Below are 16717 nucleotides of genomic sequence, written 5' to 3'. Positions count from 1 at the left end.
TACAGTAGCCATAAGTGAAATTTAATTCATCAGGGACTCCTTATCCACCCCTTTCAGTCCTTACACTAAGGCAATACCTGGAAGAACAGCTCACTCAAACTCACCTCTCATGCAAAGAGCTCCACTTGATTGCCTGCTGCATGTCTTTCATTATTTATAATAAATAAATAATAATAAAAAAAAAAGTAAAAGTCTACTTTTTCTCCTGTGTACACCTCCCACATACCCTTCAATATCCTTTTTGTCTGAAGTAAGTCAATCATGGTGTTGGTTTTTTCTTTAGAGGAAAGAGAGTCATAGATGAATTCTAGTATTTCACTGAAGAAAGTTAATGAGTTATGAAAACTGTCTAGAACTCCTGTCTTAATATATCTGTTCTTCCTCTTCTGAGGATACAAAAACACATGGGCTGACGTTTACATAGCCAGATTAGACTGCTAGCTCTCCTCCCTTCACTTCCAGGCCAGCAATTTGAGCCTGTACTTGAACTCCCTTGGTTATAAGGCATGAGAACCAAGCTTTACTATAGCTATTAATCTTACCGGAGCATGCGGCATCGATGATTAGTCAATCTTTTGTAGGCATCCTGCAAGTTGGTCACATTCCTGCTGCTCCAGAGTCTTTCCCCTACAGCACTTGCTCGAGGCCTGTAAAGATATACTGAGTTTTAGAGCAGGTATAGTCTATAACCAAGAATAAAGTTTTTAATGCCAGGTCTTATATCTAAAAGCATCAATTTTTATAGCTGCTCAGGTTCAGTATAGAGCACTGTTACCACTAACATACAGTCCTGTTGGATTAATTAATGTTTCTTGTAGCTGGCTTTCTAAAATCTAAAGATAAAACAGTTCATACCATAATCTTGGTGTGAGGTTAGTTGCATCCACAAATTCCCCCCACAGGCAGGCCTCTCCACCTATTAAAAGCTGCTTCTGTTTTTCAGATCCTGAATTCAAAGCAGAAAGTTAGAATTTCTATTTGCCCAGAAGATGGGCATATATAAAAAATTTCACTTTCCAATACTCAGAGAGGATTGCTGTTCAATTGTTTGCTTTATCATACAAAATATCAATTCTGGACACTAACTTGACATTTTGGTAGTCTTGTTACTGAATGTGAGAACCACCAGGCCATTTGCCCAAAGAATCCACTTCCCTTCTCTGTCAGAAAGGATTTTAACTTTTATCCTCCGAGAACATTCCTCAGCGTTCTGACATTCTTCAGAGATTTCAGTCCTGATTGAAACTGTTCATTCAATTACACACAGAACATTCTTTGAAAAAGCTACATAAGTCAAGTGTTCTCCCTAATCAGCTCTGAGCTACCTTGCACAAAATGAAAGCCCCGCGCAGAGCATTAAGATGTTTGTATTGGCTTTAGCCAGAGGAAGAGAACATGTCTTTTTCTAGAACAGTCTAATGCTCTAGAAGCTTGCTAACATATGAATTCAATGTCCATCTACCAACAGCCATTTTGCACAACTCTGCCCCTAATGCATGATGCATCTGTCCACCTAGTACAGCATCCTGTGTCACACAGTCACCAGTGCCAAATGCTTGAGGAAGGTCATACTTTTTCCTGTGAGAAACTGAAAGTTGCATTTTTTTATTTGAGAATTTTCCAGAGTTCTAGCTGACATTAAGGTCCTTTGATTACAGCATATCTGATCACAGTGACTGTATGACCACTCTGAAGAGCCTTATTCTTTCTGTTTACACCTTACTATGCACCAAAGACTTTCATGCACAGAACATGCATATAGAAGAAGTAACAAACCAGGGAAGTCAAGTGGTTCAATGCTGTAGTACTTCTTCCAGTCTTGTCCATAACTAATGTAGTCTAAGTACCACGGAGCTGCCAGGATAGCAGTAAACCCAGCTCCAGTGACACTGCTCAGTTCATGAGCATAGTTGTTTTCCATCCACACTTGAACTACAGTGTCTGGTTTCAGCTAAAAGGGAAAAAAAAAAAAAAAAACAAAAATCCCAAAACATTAAAGACAATCCTAACTGCTGTTGTCAGGAAAAAGGATGACATTTCAAAACTGGGAGGGGGGTATTTTGTTCTGAAGAGGAATATTTTAGAAGCTACCTCTTGTCTTTTTTTTCTTCCCCCCACAGTCTAAAGCTGGTTAGCCCTTTGCTGGTTTTAAACAGAGTTCACGCTAAAGTGAAGCCTAGGTTACACTACAGACAGTTAATGCCCCAAGAGAGTTCCTAAATGCACCAATTATCCAAGCAGCTCCGAAAAGCTGAGCATCTGGTGTTACTAGACCAGACGCACATTTATGTGAGAAAAATATATGGAAACTCATAGAAACTTCCCTACCCTTTACTCTGATGCTCTAAAGCATATTGTATTATCTGTGTTCACCTTTAGAAAGCACTTCAATGCTAGTGTTCCTGTTCGACATATTTTACATGTTCAATAAATGATAATTTCAAGGGAGACCCCAAAGCTGTGGAGACTTGCTAAAGTAAGCAGACTTGCTTTAACTCTTAAGAGACACAACCATAACTACTTAATAGTCTACTTTGGAAGCCTTCCACAATATTTTGCTGTTATGCGAGAGTATCTTATTTATTTTCCCATCTTACCTGCGCTTTGTTATCAAACACTTCTTGCCAGACAATGTATCCTTTATTATAGGAGGAAACAATGTCCAAAATCCTAGAATTTAGAAATAAGATCATGTTTATGAACTTCAATGAGATCAGTACAGGCACATGAAGTAGCAACATTTTCTACCCTAAGGCACATCAGGCCTCTCCCAGCGCTGCATAGGGGACCAAGAAAAACCAGGTTTTTCTGGTTTTGGCCTTCAGTGCTCTGCCTCAAAGAACATGTTCTCCCATGTATAAGGATATGCATGTGTAGTAACAGAAACTGATGTTCAGAACTACTAGCAACTCACACACGTGTCTAAATCCATGGTATTTGAGAGAAATAAATGGCTGCAAAAACCTTAGGACTTTTCCTCCCCACTCTGTGTGCTGACATTACAGCAGATACCTAATTTAAGATAGCCAATACATTCAGAGTGTGCATAGAACTAGCCTACATATCTTTGTTGTGTCCCACATTTTAAAGCTGTGAACTTTACATTCTATGTATGGAAATAAAAGAAAGTGGGCAGTCCCCAATACACAGCAATTTTTGAAAACGCACAGGCTAACATAAATCAGCTTCAGTATCTTCACCTCAACACCCCCCTCAGATAGCGGCAGTGAAAAGCTGAGCAAGAATTAAAAAAACAACATACTTCTGAATATAGTAAGATTCCAGTTTAGCATAGTCAATGCCAAATCCTTGCTGCTTCATGAATTCTTTCACTTCAGGGTTAGATTTCCTTAAATAATAACAAAACAAGTAGAAAAAAAAAAAGAAAGAATAATTTGGTTTTGGTTTAAACCAGATTTCCCAACCGTTTCCACCTATGCACAGTACGCTAGCTGATGCCTTAGCACGCCATAGCCTGGCATGCACAACAGAGCAGAAGCAGCAAGCTAACAAGATCTAGGTATTCTGAAACAGTTTCATCCTGATCCTCTGCTAGAACTACTGGAGTCCCTGTTCTGAAGCAGTCTCTGCCTCAAGCTCCTAAGAGCTCTAGCGTTCCTGGCTTCTCTGTGACGTTGTGGGAAGGTTGCCAGAAGGTCTGGAAACTGAGCAGCCATAATACCAGGGGATCTGTGGGAGTGAAATCAAGAATTTGGGAAAATACCCCAAAAGCAAACCAACACTTTTGTGATAAAGCATTTGCCAGAAATCTTCTTCCTTTTTAAAAATTAAAGCAAGTCCTGAGCATTCAGATTTGATGTTTCAAGAGAACGCACAAATACTAACTAGATCAATTTGAATACTCATGCAATTAGATCTGCTCCAAACTCTGTATTATTAGTTACTCCAGCAGACAGACTCCAAAATATTCAAAATCCACAACCAATTTAAGAACTCTATTAATACATGCCATACTTTTAATACAAGACTCAGTACTGTAATACTTAATGTTAGCAGACTTTCTGGAAGGCAGAACTCAATGGAAAGAGCTGCTTTTCCTTTAACAAAAAGCATGCAAATGTTAATTATCTTGGTACTTTTCTACCTTACTAGTTCTCTTTCCTGCCATGTTAATTTTCGTGAAGAAATCCTTTAGAGTACCTGAACATTTGTAAAACTACTAGTCAAAGCAAAATTCTGCACATCACTCACTTGTTGAGGATCACAAATGCTCTGCCTGTAAATAGTTATAGAAGTAGGAGTGGAGATCTTTGGGTTAGGCACTGAAAACTGTCTCACACAACTGAGTTCCATAATTGATGGATTTAGGCAAGTTTAAGAGGCACTAGATATTTATTCTTTGAACTGTCACCATACCAACAATCGAAGTTCACTTCATCTCCTCCCAAATGAATGTATGCGTCTGGAAATACACTGCTGATCTCTTTGAAGAATTTAGTCATGAAGTCATAAGTTGTATTCAAAATAGGATTTACAGGTCCAAAGGACCCAGATGGCTGTTCTCCATTATAACAGGGGGTAAGAAGATCTTTTTGACCTAATAGAAACATTAATAGAGGACATTCAGTTCCACGTGGGCAGTTACCCGTATTAAAAAGGTTAATATTAATTACTTAAGTGCTCATCTATTCTAAGTATAATCAAATAGAGGCAGGATGACATTAATCAACTTGCCCAAGGTTGAAGAACCCCCTAACTCGAAATCAGGACCCTGACTTTTAGATCTGTGATTTAATACACACTAATTTATGGAACATGTCACTATACCTGGAAAACAGCTTCTGGATGACTACTTGAATAAAAAAAAAATTTAATGGATTTAGAAAGGAAGCCAATTAGAAGGAAGCCAAATATAATGAGTGTGCTCCAGAGGCCTCTTTTTATTACTCTGCTTTGTTAACACCTAAGTAGGTGGGAGGTACATGGCTCAAGGTAGAGGTCCTACCTGAGTCTGCTAGGAATTTACCTCTACACAAGAAAGGAAGGCTAGACAGACGTCAAAACTGAGCACTGGTTCTTGAGTCAAGATATCTGAAACAACATGAGCCAGAATAACAAAACAGGAAAAAGATATACGTAGGCTGGAGATTCCTAAGTCCAGTTTATTTGGTAAACTGTGGTTGCAGCAGCAGCATCTTCCTGGCTGTGTGCTTCCTACTCCAAGCACATTTCCCCCAAACAGGGCTCTAGTGGTAGATTGCTTCAACTACCCTCCTCACACGCCTTAAGACTTCTCTCCAATATCTTGAATTTGAATGCAAACAAAGCATAGCTACCCAGGTTCATAGGCAAAGCCAGGACTGGCTGCTATGCATCACATTAAAAAAAGACTATTATACAAGAAGCTATCAGGAACAACTGATTTTAGGCAAGGGAGCTGAACCTTGCTCTTAATATGAATGTAGACCACCACACATATCACCAGGTAAGCCACTGGCTTTTATTAGTGCTCCGTAACAGCAAAGACCACATGAGATGAAGGATTCAGAAAGAGTGTTTAGCAAATTTAGTTTTTGCCTTGTTCCTTTCCTCCTCATTTTAAATTAGTGAGAAAGAGCCTAAGGTATCTTCCAATATTATGGCCACATCCCCAGAGGATGAGCACCACACTCACCCCATGGCTAATGCTCAAGTTATGAAGCACTAGAAAAATCTTCACTACTTCCAGTTTGGCCAAAACCATTTTATGTTAATTGCAGTGAAATCACAGTCAGTGCATCTTGAATTAAGGCACAAGGTTCCCTGGCCCTTGAGTACACGTAAACACCACCACTCTCAGGATTCAAGCATCCTCTATCAAGAGAATTATTACTCTGAAACCCAGAAGATAAAGAGTGAAGAAGCATCCAACTTTGCTGTGTTTTGTACATGGGCAGATTATCACTTTACTAATAGAAACATCAACCACTTTGAAAGAACCTTCCCAAAGCAGAAATCTCTACTCTAGAGGTAGCAACTCATGATTTCTAGCCACTACCGTATTACTCTAAACTCAAGAGTACTGGATGGGGGGGAGTGGGGGGAGGGAGCAGAATAACAAGAACATGAAGTTTAAGGCAGACAGAATATATCTGTGCCTTCGCACACACATCCAGCACAGGAAGTGTCAGCTTTCTCCACTTTAGCTCTTGTAAAAAGTAACAGTCATGACCATCACCAAGTCTCCCCCTTGCTTACCTCTTATCAAAGCACTTTAAAGGCTGATTTTTAACAAGTTCATTTGCTTGCTACACCCTACTTACCACAGTCTTTTAACCATTAATACTTTCTTGGACATACCTTTTCCCCAAGACTGGGTGTGTCCTGGGGTATCAAACTCTGGGACAACTCTAATGCCTCTTAAGCGGGCATACTCAATCACCAGATGGACATCAGTAGGAGTATAGATGTGGTTATAGGAGTACGCTCCCTGTAAAGTATTCACATTTAGAGACAGTTTACAAAACATTATACCAGCAGCTTACAAAATTGGGATTAAAGTGTTACAGTTTAGACTGGTGAGCAGTTTTACAAGTTGGCCTTTTCTGGTTTATCACATGTGTAACTGCACTGACAGAACTTTTCAGTTGACTAGTGGGGGAAAAAAAAAAACCAAAACAACAGAAAGCCCACAAAAATTAACCCCTTTTTCCACACTAAGCCAAACCTCCTGATCAAGCTGTCCTTTCCTCCTTAGCTCACAGTTACTGAAGAAAGCAGAAAAGCTAGTTTCTATTCCATCAGATTTTTGAAAGATACATTTTTCAGTTCTTCTGTACAGAGGCAAGTTAGTTTTCCCCTCCACCTCTGCATCATTAGTTCTGAAACATAGGGCCCTTGTTACATGACATGCAAGGCCAATGGAAAAATTCTGCTAAGTCAGGAAGAATGACATCTTCTTCCAACACCTCTGCTTGTCAGTTTCGATACAATGCCCAATTTAGCATCAGGGCATGTTTTTGTGACGCTGAATTTGAGCATTATTCCATTCTCACAAAGTCAACAAATGTGACAAATGACCCAGACTGCTACAGTTTGGTGGAACAGATGCTTGCCAAAGAGCCTAACTACATAAGAAAAGCATCATGACTCCTCATGATTAATAGCACCTTAAGCTTCCATTTATCTGGAAACGGTTTCCACAGCTGAGTTACTCAAAAAAGATAATGGTAAACAAGAAGCCTTTCAAAAAGAAGGCTATTGAGACAAAGGCCATCTCCCTCTCTCCAGCTGTCAGTGTGGAATAGGACAGAACTCCACAGTCATTACTAAGAAAAATAATCTGACTACACCATCCAACATCTACAGTGTTTGAATTACAAAAGTCTTCATGGCATCTGCTCAAGCACTGCCTACATAATTTTCATGAGGGTCAGATTCTAGCAAGCATTTTAAAACAGAATCACAAATCTAGTGCTTAGGCTCAGTCTACTTAATTATTCATGCTTGATTTGGCTACTACTGTACCACGACTGAGCAAGAACCTCATGATGGCTTTCATTCATTAGCAAAATCTGCTGTGAATCAGGAAATAAAGAGATACTTTGCACTGTATTTCTTTTAGAAAACATCCTCTCACTTTTGGACCTCTTATAGACGTACTGTGTTTTGTGAAGTTAACTAGATCTCAGACAAGGCAAAAGTACTACTGCAGTGATTCCAAACCTAGAGGTGACAGGAAACTCTTATATTTGTTTGAGTGGCACGAAGTCTACCAGTTAAACAAACAAACCAACAGAAATCCAAGCAGTGTTCACCACAACAAGTTATTTGCACACCGTTACTACTTGAAGGCCTGCAGACACTGAGGATCACTGTCACGAGCAAATATGCACAGAAGAGTTAGGAAGGTCATTTACCAAGCACCCGCCAAGGAAGACTTGAACATGGTCCACACAGACACTCAGGTAGGGTCCTAAATGTGGACTTGCTGGTTACTGGTCCTCTAGTACTATTTCATGATCAGCCAAGGCAGATGTACTCAACCATTGGTAAGCTCTCATTTTATTTTCATGTAATATGTGCCAGATTTCTGCCCTCCCACCCTGCTCCAATGATGTTTACTCACCTTGTCACTTAACTCAGGGAAATAAATACTCTGGTAAGGGAATGACTGATCATCGACTATATGCCAGTGGAGAACATTGAACTTGTTAAAAGCCATGGCATCCTGTAACAAATAATGCGATACAGTCTAGTTAAGCACTTCACTCTCACAGAAAACCTATGCAAAAAAGGTGGTCTTGTCCCAGTATATCCTGCATGCCTAAGGCAACAACTAAAAAAAAAAAAAACAAAACCCCAAGAAAAAGCATACCATGTTTCACCGAATCCCAGAAGCATACACCAAAATGCACCAGCCTGTTTATACTACTGCTCCATTCCTCTGCCATCTATTTGCACCACTCCTGTCAACAAGCTCTTGATCAGATCATGCTACACTGGCTGGTAAAAGGGGAACTGCTACAAATGCTTATGAATTTCTTCCACTTCAGAACATATCTGGGTAATTCTCTATACACCATCAACTATTTCAGCTTACAGAAAAGCTTATACTTTTCTACCTAAATAGTTTGGACTCAAAAACTAAACAGTGTGAGAGACTTTCCTACTATTTAGTACATCCTTACTTGCTAGTGACTTCTGCAGAATCCATTTCAAATGCATGCAAAACAAACCATGCATTTTCCCCACAGAAGATAATGTTCCCCTTATGTTTTCAGTCATTACTGTGTGAGTACTTCCCTTTTTTTGAACTTGAAGATAATCAAGATAAATGTTAACACACTTATTTTAGAATTATGACTCCAGATGGACAGTTACACACATACCCTGAGTTATGCAAGTTTGTTAGAGTCACTAGAAGTGTTGTATGCTGTGAGCAGACAGAATAAGTGTTCTTTACATTGTTCGTGACTGAGTAATTGCAACACAGTTGCTTCCAGTTCCTTGCCACAATACAATTATTTCCACCCCTTCCCCTTTCTTTTTTCACAAAGCTGTGTTTAAAGAAGTGACAAAATCTCTTCAGGAACTCCCACCAAATCCAAAAGAAGATTTATACCTTGTCCACTCCCCAAAATTCTCTCATCTGTTTTATTAGGCAGCAGAAGTTTTAATTACTGCGTATCTTCATGCATTTCTATCAAATGCCATCTTGCCACATAGAAAATTATTTCTCCTGACCTTCACCTCTGCCACTCCTTCCTCAAGGACAATGCCCTTCCTGGAAATACAGTACAGCAGATGATCATAAACAAGAAATGTACTTGAACTGCTGCCTTAAGCATCTAGTTACCACATGTCAATGAAGGGATTACTGCTGCTCTTTATTAGGTTAGCCTGGATTCAAGCAGGCACAGAGGTGGGAGGAAAACCATACTTGTTCTTAAACTAGCAAAATGGCGTAAAACGTAGCTCTGGGAAAGTATTAGAGCCACAGACATAATTTAAGGAAGCAAAACTGTAATAGCAACAGTTACGGAAACACAAAAATGTTTAGAAATGCAAGTCTCAAAAGTCAAGTTACTCTTTGGGCATTGTTGTCTCTTTTAGAAAAGCCAACAAATACTGACACAAGTAGCTACTTGAGTCTTTGAAGCACCCTCAGCTGCAAATGAAACACTACACAAACACTACTTGCTGAACGGGGACAGATCTTAAAGGTAAATACAAGTGTTAAATACACACGGAGGGGAAAGTTCATAGAATCCTAGAATGGTTTTGGTTGGAAGGGACCTTAAAGATCGTCTAGTTCCAAAACCCTGTGCCAGGGCAGGGACATCTTCCACTAGACCAGGTTGCTCTAAGTCCCACCCAACCTGGCCTTGAACACTTCTAGGGATGGGGCATCCACAATTTCTCTGGGCAACCTGTTCCAGTGCCTCGCCACCCTCACAGTGAAGAACTTCTTCCTGACATCTAACCTAAATCTACCCTCTTTCAGTTTAAAGCCATCACCCCTTGTCCTATCACTATGTGCCCTTGTAAAAAGTCCCTCTCTGGCTTTCTTGTAGGCCCCCTTTAGGTACTGGAAGGCTGCTATAAGGTCTCCTTGGAGCCTTCTCTTCTCCAGGCTGAACAACCCCAACTCTCTCAGCCTGTCTTCATAGAAGAGGTGCTCCAGCCCTCTGATCATCTTTGTGGCCCTCCTCTGGACTAGCTCTGACAGGTCCATGTCCTTCTCGTGCTGGGGGTCCCAGAGCTGGACACAGTACTCCAGGTGGGGTCTCACAAGAGTGGAGTAGTGGGGGAGAATCACCTCGTTTGACCAGCTAGTCATGCTTCTTTTGATGTGGCCTAGGATACAGTTGGCTTTCTGGGCTGCTAACGCACACTGCCAGGCCATGTTCAGCTTCTCATCAACCAACACCCTCAAGTCCTTCTCCTGAGGGCTGCTCTCAATCCACTCATCACCCAGCCTGAATTTGTGCTTGGAATTGCCCCAACCCATGTGCAGGACTTTGCACTTCGCCTTGTTGAACTTCATGAGGTTTGCACAGGCCCACCTCTCAAGCCTGTCAAGGTCCCTCTGGATGGCATCCCTTCCCTCCAGTGTGTTGACTTGCACCACACAGCTTGGTGTCATTGGCAAACTTGCTGAGGGTGCACTCAATCCCTCTATGTTGCTGACAAAGATGTTAAACAGCGCCGGTCCCAATACCAACCCCTGAGGAATGCCACTCGTCACTGCTCTCCACTTGGACATCAAGCCGTTGACCACAAATCTTTGAGTGTGACCATCCAACCAATTCCTTACCCACTGAGTGGTCCATCCAACAAATCCATGTCTCTCCGATTTAAAGACAAGGATGTCATGTGGGGGAGTGTCAAATGCTTTGCACAAGTCCAGGTAAATTACATCAGTTGCTCTTCCCTTATCCACCAATGCTGTAACCCCATTATAAAAGGCCACCAGCTTTGTCAGGCCCAATTTGCCCTTAGTGAAACCACGTTGGCTGTCACAGGTCACCTCCTTATTTTCCATGTGCGCCAGCACAGTTTCCAGGAGGATCTTCATCTGTCATCCACTTCATTCGTCAGCTCCCTCAGGACTCACAGTTGCATCTCATCAGGTCCCACGGACTTGTGCACCTTCAGGTTCCTTAGATGGTCTCCAACCTGATCTTCTCCTGTGGTGGGCAGTTCTTCATTCTCCCAGTCCCTGCCGTTGCCTTCTGCAACTTGGGCAGTGTGGCTGGAGCACTTGTTCTGAGCATAGTTCAAGGATGACCTCAGAAATGAAGACTGGTTTTACCTGCACTATCTTCCTGCCCATCTTAAGCCTGCTCTTCAAAGTTCTGCAACATGGAAGGGAAATTTCTAATACTACTTTACCTTGGAAAAGCAAGATAGAGTCAAGACAGGAAACTGCATGTTCCACCACTCAAAGGCTCCTCCATTTCAACCCACCAAATAAGCCCTTCTACAGGGATTTCAACAGCAGAAAAGGGGAGTACAAAACAGAAAAACCCACAGCTTTTGCTGCTATGATTACACAAATTCATCACCTTCCCATCAAGGTGGGAGTATACAATTCTTAGTATGCTTACTTAAGCTTTTTGAAGAAAGTTTTGTTTGGGTTTTTTTGTGTCTGTTTTTTTTTCTTTTTTAAGGGACGCAGTGAAAGAAGTTAGTAGCTTCCAAAGACCATTTCCAATTTCCCCCTTGCTCTGTACTACTTAATTACTGGCTTGCGCTTAGCAGCCTAAGAAAGGACTACTGAAGCCTGGTTATTGAAAAGACTAGAATTTTCCTGCAATCACTGGCACTGAAGCTAGGACTGGCAAGGTCTCCTGTGTATTGCTTGGTAACAGTCTGCTGTCTCTAAACATGCTTCCAAGATATACGTGAGCTGGTTTCGGCAACAGAAAATACAGAAAACCTAAGGTACCACAAATCCCAGCCTCCTTTGCAGATTCACCTTCATTGTGTCTGCCCACTCAAGTCCTCTCCGGTGTATGTTCTGACCTTTACTTAGCAAAGTTCACTCTGTTCTTTTAAAAGTCAGCCAGGGGAGACAGATTCTCCTTTCATACCAGCTCCAGTTGCTACCTACCTCAGGGGGCAAAACACAACAACAAAAAGCCTTCATTATTAATGATACAAAACTGCCCACTTACCAGGTTTGTAAGAATAGATTTCAACGGTAAATAATGCCTTGAAGTGTCTAGTAAGATTCCTCTATGAGCAAATCTCGGGAAGTCGTCAATTTCAGATTCGTTGACAAGAAACTATGAGAACAAGATTTAAAAATTAGAATTTCCATTTTATATTCATCATTTCGAACAGGAAGTACTTACTTTTCAGTTTGTTAACAGCTTTCCAAGGATCACTTTCTTAAAAAACATTTGATGAAACTAGTAGATCTGCTGTTTCTAGAAGAGCACCTAATAAAGAATGTGGTTGTCTGTTATCAGGACTGTGGTTTTAGTCAATAGCTATACTTACACTTCCATAGTCATCTTCATGAACCAACTGGCTGAAGGTTTCCAAACCTGTTAAAAAATCCAAGAGAGGGATCTGGAATACAATCAAGTACTTGTCCTTAAAGTTTTAGTTAAAAACAGGACCATAACTATTTACAGGTATTCACATAGCCAGAAAGAATGATTTGTAGCCAAGTTTCTTTCTCTTTAGCACAGCTTCCTTAATTGCTCAAGCACCACAGTTAAAGAAATTCTGAAGAGGGAGAGAACCATTCAAACTCTCCATTATACACAAATACTGAATATTAGCACTACAGCTCAGCTATACCAAATTAATCCTTGAATAGTATGGAAGTTACTGAGAGTACGGTAGAAATTTCTGGTGTTGTCATGCATCTATTCCTGTCATTTCTGGAACTAGTGAAGTTTCTAATTCAGCATGAAAGATCTGCTAATTTAGTCTAACATTCCAGTAAGAACAGCAGACTGAAACTTCAGCTTTACAGTCTTCTTGGTGATGTGTCCAGCATGTTCGGTTATCAGGTGCAGTCAGAGAGTAATTTGTTCACACTGTAGATCAGAGAGCTTTTTAGCACCCAGAATTTGGTTGGCTTGGCTGATTTCAGGCACAGCAAGAGTGCACTTACAGTGTGCCACTGGATCCGAGATGCTCAGCATCCAGACCGAGGGTCTGACCAACATACATCTGGGTATCCTTCTGGCCTCTATGCCCAAGCTTACTTCCCACAAAGGACTGAATGAGGGCGAGGCTCAGTGGTCAGCTAGTTCTTAGTCTGCCATGGAGTTTGTATAGGCCCAGAACAAATAGATCTATAGGAAAACTATCAGCTTACCTCTTAAAGCACCCCATACCTCATCTGCTTTCAGTATAGCCACAGGCTCAGTTACAGTTAAATGATCTAAAGCAAAGAAAAAAATAAGTTATTCCTCAAGAAAGCATGGATTGACAGGACAATGCTAACAGGCAATAAAGAGATTCTTCAAGTGCCACATCTCGCTTTTTTTAAATTCTAACCAATGCTGTTTTAACGGTGATACTGTGCAGCTCTTTTTCATTTATGTGCTTCTGAAATAATGCAAGCTACTAGTCAGACAGTCAACAGTTAATCAACAAGAGGATAAAACAAATACGGTGCTCAATAATGGCAATATTAAATATCACACATGGGCCAGAATTCAGGCCAAGTTTAACCCAACTGATTTAAAACATATCAGATGATATTTTTTGCATTTAAGACATAGGTGATAAGGGTTGGGTAACTAAGCCAGACTTAACTACAGAAGTTTACTTCTCCTTTTATCTTCCTTTTATATAGATTATGCTTACATATTTTTTTAGATATATAGCTTGTCAAGTAATATTGTTAGGTGCTTACTATAAAGGTCTAATTACAAAGGGGAAAAAAAATAATCAGACCCCACCATCTAATGCGGACATGTATGGGGGCAGCAAGATAAAAGTAAGGTAAGTAAAATGAAGAATGGTATCTGAAGGTATCCATAACAATCCTCCCTTAAGTTTGAATACTGAAGTAAAGTACAACATACTGAAAAAGAAAAGCTAAAGTAATTCTGTTTTTCCATTGAAGGTGATTCAGTAAATTTTAGTGAAGAAACAGTATCTTTTAAATAAGTTAATTAAAAAAAAATCACATACATATGTATAAAAATACACTATATCTATAAATCTATAGATTCATATTATTATTTAAACATCAAAGCAATAATAAACTGACCAGAGTCGCACATTTGAAGCGACAGAGGGAAAAAAAACAAATCAGAGGGGTAAATTGCTGATCTGCCTCAGTATGAAAGAATGTTTGGTTACAAGTTATACAGTTCAAACATTTATCTAAACTACCAGAGAAAAGCCATTCAGGGACATGAAGAAAGTACCTCAAGCTTCCATTTTAACCTAAGCACAGATTGCATACACTGGAAGTTCTGGGTAAGAAAGAGAACTTAGAAGACTACTGCAATCTCCACAGGTCTTTCTGTGGTAAATTGTAGTTCAGTCAGGGGTTTACTTCCAAGACAGCAAGCTTTTTTCTGAACATATACCTTAAATGAACACAGAACAAGTTTTGTATGGCTATTTGGAACCTTTCACACAAGCAGGCAAGAAGCCAGCAGGGAGCAGGGCAGATAACTTGTACTTTGATTACACATCCAAAACTCTTGCTATAGGATAGTCACTGACTGATCCATACTATCTCTATTAAGAAAAAGAGCCAAACTGCTCAATCCAGCAAGTGACTTACAACAGCATATTTCAGCGTTTGTTCCCTGAACAAGCTATCTCATTAAAAGCAGAATATTAAAACCTTGCTGAAGTCTGAAGAGTTCACTTACTACATGAGGAAAACTCCATGTTGCTTGTAACAGGAAACTCCTTTCCTACAGCAGAGGGAAAAGCTCTTGACTGTTCTGAAGAGTGCAACCTAAAAATCACATGATCTGACAGATTCCCTGACAGAAAAGAACCACCAGCTTTGGTTAAAATCTGAGGTTCAGAAACCAGTTCAAAGTTCAACTAGTAGTAAAGCAGTATAACTACCTGACTGTGGCAGAAAAATTCTAAAGCATTAGCAGTTTTGCTGCTATACCTCATTTGCATTGAAATGTATGATAAACTTGCACACAAAAATCTTACTACTTGGCTAAATATACCAAAAAGATTGAGTACACTTAAAATCAGTGCATTCTATCACAAGTCAGACGGAATTAATCCTCCTGCAGATGTATGACTTAAGATTAAAAGGATCTTTTTCTAAGGATCTGTATCCTGGATACCAAACAACTGCCTTGCCTAGTACAGACGATTATCTCAAGACAGAACGAGATGAATTGAATACGTTGAATTCTGTGCTAACCTGTCCAGCCAAAAAGCAATACTATCAACTCATCCTTATTTCTGTTAAGAAACTTCTCTGGTGATTAGGACTTCATTTTAGAGCACTTCTCCACTCTGGACTTCAGTCACAGAAGTAAGGAAGCATAGCAGGACAAATCCAATGTAACCATCATGTTTTTAAATCCTTTCTTGTATCTATTGATAGAAAGAAAGTAGATTTATAATACTGCAAGATGACTAACAAGTTCAATGAACACTTTCCGGTTTTCCTGGAAAAAACAGAAATACCATGTACATAAGCCAGTGTAGGTAGCTTCAATTCAAATGTAGCTATTTCTAAGGAGACAGAAGAATAAGCAAAACCAGCCTTCACTCGACACCCTGTACTGAAAGAAAGGATGATCTCCTGACTATACATAGATCTCAGCACACACAACTGGGTACAGCACAGCATAATACCTCTGATTCTTAACGACAGTTACTGGAGAGGACAGCAGCAGGTAAGCGAGTTGGATGCTAGCTAAACTTCAGAAATCATAGGTTATAACCAGCTTCGTGATTCACTGTGGGCTGAGACTTCCCACAGCATTCAAAGCAAGAATTATCTCCTCGCTGCCGCTGTTGTGAAATGTTCTCGAGCGCCTCAGTGAGTCTGTGATTTCCAGTTCCTTAAAAGTAAATAAATAAATAAGCCCGCGGGCTTCTACATGGGCCAGGGCCACACGATTGGAAAGCGAGGGCTAACGATGCTGTACGAGCCGCGGGAGGGGAGCGGAGCGGAGCGCGGTGAGCGGCCGCGCTCCGTACTCACAGGCCTCGCTGGAGGCGAGGTGCGGGTAGCTCTGGCAGCCGGGGTCCCGGGACTCGATCACCACTTGCAGCTGCGACAGCTCGGGCTCCGCTCGGGCGCCGAGCGGCCTGCGGCCCCGCTTCCGCCGGCGGGACTGCCCGAACATGTACTCGTAGTACCTGCCGGGGGAAACAGAGACGCCGGCGGGGCCCTGAGGTAACCGCTCCCGCCACCGGGCCGCCGCCCGCAGCCCCCCCCGCCGTCCCTCACCTGCGGAAGGCGTCCTGCAGCAGACCGCAGGCCGGCCCCGCCGAGGAGCCGGCGCCGTGCACCAGCTGGAAGCGGCCGGGGGCCAGCTGCAGCTGGCGGCGGGACGTGCGGAGCCACTGCGGCAGGGGCCACAGGGAGTCCTCGGGGACGGCGCCCGAGGCCGGCTCCCACTCGGCCGGCTCCGGCGCGGGCGCGGACTCGGGCTGAGGCTCGCTCCGCGGGGCGCCGTGGCGAAGGGTAGTGCTCACCAGCACGGCGGGCAGGAGGAAGAGCCCCAGCAGCAGCCCGGCCAGCCCCATGACTCTGCCCATGGCGCGGCGGCGACTGCGGCGGCTCCGCCTGCCCGCGGCGACC

The 16717-nt window shown here is 41.7% G+C and overlaps 1 protein-coding gene across 1 annotated transcript in view; it reads right to left on the bottom strand.

Annotated features, from left to right (window-relative positions):
• HEXB (hexosaminidase subunit beta) overlaps positions 1-16717 on the bottom strand; it is a 19442-nt gene extending 2725 nt beyond the window's left edge. Inside the window, exons 1-13 of the mRNA XM_052775701.1 lie at positions 16364-16717; positions 16115-16272; positions 13283-13348; positions 12451-12497; positions 12123-12233; positions 8069-8170; positions 6301-6430; positions 4378-4558; positions 3263-3349; positions 2598-2670; positions 1777-1951; positions 856-946; positions 543-647 (exon numbers count right to left, since the gene is read on the bottom strand). Coding sequence (XP_052631661.1) covers positions 543-647; positions 856-946; positions 1777-1951; positions 2598-2670; positions 3263-3349; positions 4378-4558; positions 6301-6430; positions 8069-8170; positions 12123-12233; positions 12451-12497; positions 13283-13348; positions 16115-16272; positions 16364-16674 — 1637 coding nt within the window. The 5' untranslated portion in view covers positions 16675-16717. The remainder of the gene's footprint in view (positions 1-542; positions 648-855; positions 947-1776; positions 1952-2597; positions 2671-3262; positions 3350-4377; positions 4559-6300; positions 6431-8068; positions 8171-12122; positions 12234-12450; positions 12498-13282; positions 13349-16114; positions 16273-16363) is intronic.

Source organism: Harpia harpyja, chromosome Z (assembly GCF_026419915.1).
Source record: "Harpia harpyja isolate bHarHar1 chromosome Z, bHarHar1 primary haplotype, whole genome shotgun sequence".
NCBI lineage: Eukaryota > Metazoa > Chordata > Aves > Accipitriformes > Accipitridae > Harpia > Harpia harpyja.
The sequence above is the reverse complement of the archived record's forward strand: the minus strand, read 5'-3'. Positions and strand labels throughout refer to the sequence as shown.